The following is a 4855-nucleotide window of genomic DNA, read 5'->3' as shown; positions in this document are numbered from 1 at the left end:
AATCTGTGTGTATCCGCCTGATTGCGCACGCGCGAGCGCGTCACGCACCAACCTTCTTTGACCTATCGCAAATATTATCTCCTCCGTACCTGTTTGCACTTGTGAGGAAGCCTCCAGCAAGTTCGTCGCAGTCAGTTCTCCCGCGAGTTCCACATTGTGACCGATCTCCTTCCCAGCAAAACACAACAGGAGACGGAAGACAGCGCTGACTAGTCAGTTTGGTTACGTACCAGTATTTTTGTCATTTTAGTGTTTTCGTAACGAGAGAAGAAAAGTATGATTTGTACCTGAAAGAAATGACCCTTGATTATTCTAAGAAAATCATTGATCTTTGAGTATCTTGGGAAAACAATGAATTTTAAGCCAATAGACAAAATAAATTTGTTATATAACCTTGTCACCAGCCACTTTTGGGTCAGGACCACTCAAGTCAAGGAATTTACCTGCTGGCAGTCAGCGCTGAGGAGTGGCCCACCTTGGTTAACAGAAGCCAGATTTTTCCAGAAATATTACCAGTTTTGATCGCACGCACGCGCTCCCTCACGTGGCCTTTACGTCCGCAGCAGTTATGATCGGGTCTCTCATTTTCACAAGAATAGAGACACAGATATCATGATAATGTGTTGACGCGAATGGAATGTCAAATGAACTTGGCAGTATTGGCTTCGGGAACGAGGCGCTAGAGAGAAAGAGAGAGAGAGAGAGAGAGAGTGAGAGAGAGAGAGAGAGAGAGAGTGAGAGAGAGAGAGGTGTGTCTTTGTTTCAGCCAATCAGCATCTGCTGCCGTCGCCTCACAGTCCTCACACCTTCGTGCCAGCCAATCAGAAAGTAGGGTTAACTCCCGGCCCTCTACCGATATAAGAGAGAGAAAGAAAATGTGAAAGAAAACCTGGGCAAAATTTTCCAGATTATTTCATCTCAAAAAAACAGCGGTTGTAACAAACCCGGGTCTTATTATGAAATGTATTATGCAACATTGTTCTTTTATACCAATAATTTCGATTTTCTTTTAAAATATGTGCATAAGCCATAATAGTGGGCATTAATTGTTGGCTATTGTAGTAGATGTGTAGCTACAAACTGCCTATGGTGAGATTTACGAGTAACTCTGGAAATCGTGACGACAGCTTATTAGTGTAAAAGTGGGGTCTGTTCGATGTTTCTGGTTTACTATTCATACGCTGTAGTCCGGTGCATCCACCTACCGTTTCTTGTATAACTACATACATTCAGCAGCTCCAGTTGAAGTCGCCACGGGAGTCGACTCTTTGGCTCTGTTGCTATGTCAGTGCTCAGTCGATGACTTAATAAGACGTCTAAAATTTCCTATGCTATTTTGCGTCTGTCTTCAATAAGGATTGTTTTCGAAAGTATGGCATTCCGGTCTAGTGTTTATTGGGGCTGAGAGCCGAACCCATTTTTCATTTCATTTCATTTACATACATACATTATATATATATATATATATATATATATATATATATATATATATATATATATATATATATATATATATGTATATATATGTGTGTGTGTCTGTGCGTGTGTTTGCGTGTATCTATATATATATATATATATATATATATATATATGTGTGTGTGTGTGTGTGTGTGTGTGTGTGTGTGTGTGTGTGTGTGCTTGCGAGCTCGTGTAACGTGACTGAATGTATGTACTGGAGACTTTAGAGCAGTTTAGCTAGTAAATGATGAAACTGATCAAATCTTATCAGTGAAGAATTTCCATGACTGAAGAACTTAACAAGCATTGCAGTTACTCCAGCATCTTGTCATAACGCTGACGAGGTGTCCTTTTCCTTTCGTGCATCATCCGATATGAAACTTGGAGGAGGTGTGGCATCGGCGGAAGATGATTGTTGAAGCTGCTGAGTTCGCAACATGGATGGGTTTTCTGACACTGCTGCGTCATACCTGAGTCCTCGTTCCTAGCATCATTGTGTCATCGTTTGATCTGGTGTTATATTGCTAAAGAAAAAAAAAAAGTCTGTTGTCGTCACGGCATGACTGGATATTGCAAGGAATTATAAGATACTCCCGAATGCTTGACTGAGAGAGTACGGGAGTTAAAGGTTTCTAATAAGATCTTGGGTTTGGCCGTTACCTTTTACCTTCTTTCTAGTTTATTTTTAGAGCTCTTCAACTTACCCGACCTTCATCCCTTAAAATGATTATTTTATTTTTTTATCTTTAATCATGATTCGAAAGAGACCCAAAAGTGTAGTTTCTCCGTAGCAACGCTTGATAAGATTTGCAGCGAAGACCGGCATCTGGGATGGAGACGTTCATTCTCTGGGGCAGCTAATACTGTACTCGACGCCATCGTTAAAAATGATCCGTCGTGTGATTTCGATTATCCTTCTCCCTTTCTCTGTAGTATACGCGAGGATACTGCTGTGTCTTCTCTCTCTTGAAGGGAATAACCACTTACAGGCGTCTTGCCTAGTTTCATCAAACATGTTTCATGAAAAGGTAGATAATTTAACATATTGTGCAGCTATCACCGTAGATTAAGAGAGAGGCTTGACTAGTCCTATCAGAAGTATTGGGTATCGTTTCAAGGGGCACGGGGCAATAGGGGTGGCAGGGGAGTGCCCACATAAAAGCAAGGTAAGCAAGAGTTGGGTTTGACGGCTGGGCATCCAAAGGTAGCCTTGGTCGCCGGGGTCGCAGACTCGCAGACTCGTAGTCAACTTTCAGCTAGACTGGCAAACGGACCAGACAGTCTGCCGGTGCAGTTGGTTGGATCTGCGTAGTGTACTCTCTCTCTCTCTCTCTCTCTCTCTCTCTCGTTCCTCGCGCTCGATCTCTCTCTCTCTCTCTCTCTCTTATCTCTCTCTCTCTCTCTCTCCTTCTCTCTCTCTCTCTGTATATATATATCATATATATATATATATATATATATATATATATCTATATATATTATTATATAATATATATATATGTGTGTGTGTGTCCGTGTGTGTTTGGTTTTCTTGTGCTCATTACATCACATTCTGTTCGAGTCGATTGCACGTCATAAGTTGTTAGATATACTAGGAGCGATGAGATGACCATTTCTCCTTGTATTTTTGTTTGGTCAATTTTGTGCGCGATCCCCAACTAATGACCGTAGTCTATTTGAAGGTCGTTTTTTTTTTCTGTGGTGTAAAATATCGTTGTTAAAAACTTTAGTTCATAAGTAATATTTGTCCAGTGACTCATAAATTTTTAGTTTGGTTATGGAAGGACTGTGTGCAGAGCCTCATTTCCAAAAGTTAAAGATCGACAAATATCATAATATTCAGTGTTTTGTGCAATATCAGTATCATCCAGACAAAGTGACAGTATATAGACGGCACTTTTCAAAGTTTCTTGGATATTGCGAGTTATTCTATTTCATTTTTTTTTATAGGGAGAGTTGGAAACTAGAGACAGTTGGATACGCATTGAATCAGCTACTTCTCCATTAGTATTCACAGAGTATACCCGTTGTGAAGGTCAACACTATTGATTTTGTCGAGGACAGTCAATGAAGAAAAAATTACTTCAGTCAGTCTTAGAGTGGTTTTTCCCTACGAGACTCGTTTTATAATTTAAAAGATTCTGATTAAATCTCCCATATGATAGTAGTAATAGTTGGGGAAACCAGTGTCCACATCGCGAAAGAATCAGTGGTCGTCGATAGTCCGTAGAAAAAGAAAGAAAAAAAAAAAAACTAGACACAATGAGGGACCGCAAGATCTGGAACGTAACCGCCTCCAACTATGCAACCAACACTTTCAACCCCATCAGGAACATCGTCGAGAACATGCAGATCGTACCCAACCCTGAGAAACCCATGATTGCCCTGTCCATCGGTAAGTACCTGGCGCCTGGCAATGCTCTTCGTCATTGTATGCGTGTTTCACCTAACCATTCCCTCGTCGGGTAATGAGCTTAGGACATTTCGGTTTTGTTGATAAGTTGTGTCATATATATATATATAATATATATATATATATAGATATAATATACATACATACATATATATATATATATATATATATATATATATATATATATATATATATACGTATACAGGGTTCACAGCTATAACTTGTATACGTAAAAGCAGATGTATTGATGAACCCAGTCTGCTCAAGAACTTACAGCTTCTTGTGGCCACACGGTGGACGGTAATAAAGTCACAGGGAAAAAAGTCACAATTTTGGCTAGGGAAAAAATTCACAAGAAACAAGTCACAATTCTGGCAAAAAAAGTCACAAGTTTGGCTAGGGAAAAAAATTCACAGGAAAAGTAACAATTCTGGCTAGGAAAAACGACATCACAGGGAAAAGTCACATTAATATATGGTGGCCGGTAATAAAGCCAAAGGGAAGAATTTACAATATTTCTCGGGGTCATTATCTATGTGATTTTTACAGTCTTTTGTTATTACGGCAATCCCCAACGGGAAACGCCGCCAGGTGGATACAGTCCGGGTAAAAAAAAAACGGCTTTGTCTAAATACGCAGCAAAAGTGGGTTAAACCCCTTGGGGTCACTATCTAGTAAAAATTAATGTGAATTTTATTCTGTGACTTTTTTCTCTGTAACTTTTTTACTTCTGGATTCCCTCTCTTACACACTCAAAGCAGACCAAAACCCCTTCCCAGACGGCATTTACCCCTATCTTGGAGGCACTGTGTCTCCTGGATGCCAGTGTTCTCCGTTGTAAATAAACCCAAACCCATCATAATATCCACTCCTTTTTATTTTAGTTTCTTCCTCTCTCTCTCTCTCATCTCTCATCTCTCTCTCTACCTCTCTCTCTCTCTCTCTATCTCCGGTCTCTCTCTCTCTCTCTCTCTCTCTCTCTCT

At 40.1% G+C, this 4855-nt stretch overlaps 1 protein-coding gene across 4 annotated transcripts in view; it reads left to right on the top strand.

The window, feature by feature from the left end:
* Positions 1 to 2654: 2654 nt before the first annotated feature.
* The window catches only part of LOC135224516 (tyrosine aminotransferase-like), a 113785-nt gene continuing 111584 nt past the window's right edge, over positions 2655 to 4855 (top strand). The window contains exons 1-2 of one of the 4 annotated variants that reach the window (XM_064263573.1): positions 2655 to 2746; positions 3409 to 3853. In XM_064263573.1, coding sequence (XP_064119643.1) covers positions 3721 to 3853 — 133 coding nt within the window. In that variant the 5' untranslated portion in view covers positions 2655 to 2746; positions 3409 to 3720. Of the gene's footprint in view, positions 2772 to 3408; positions 3854 to 4855 lie in introns of all 4 variants that reach the window. The other 3 variants (XM_064263571.1, XM_064263572.1, XM_064263574.1) reach the window with 3 other exon arrangements.

The sequence above is a fragment of the Macrobrachium nipponense genome, chromosome 12, assembly GCF_015104395.2.
Source record: "Macrobrachium nipponense isolate FS-2020 chromosome 12, ASM1510439v2, whole genome shotgun sequence".
NCBI lineage: Eukaryota > Metazoa > Arthropoda > Malacostraca > Decapoda > Palaemonidae > Macrobrachium > Macrobrachium nipponense.
Note: the sequence above shows the minus strand (reverse complement) of the source record. Positions and strands in the feature narration are given on the sequence as shown.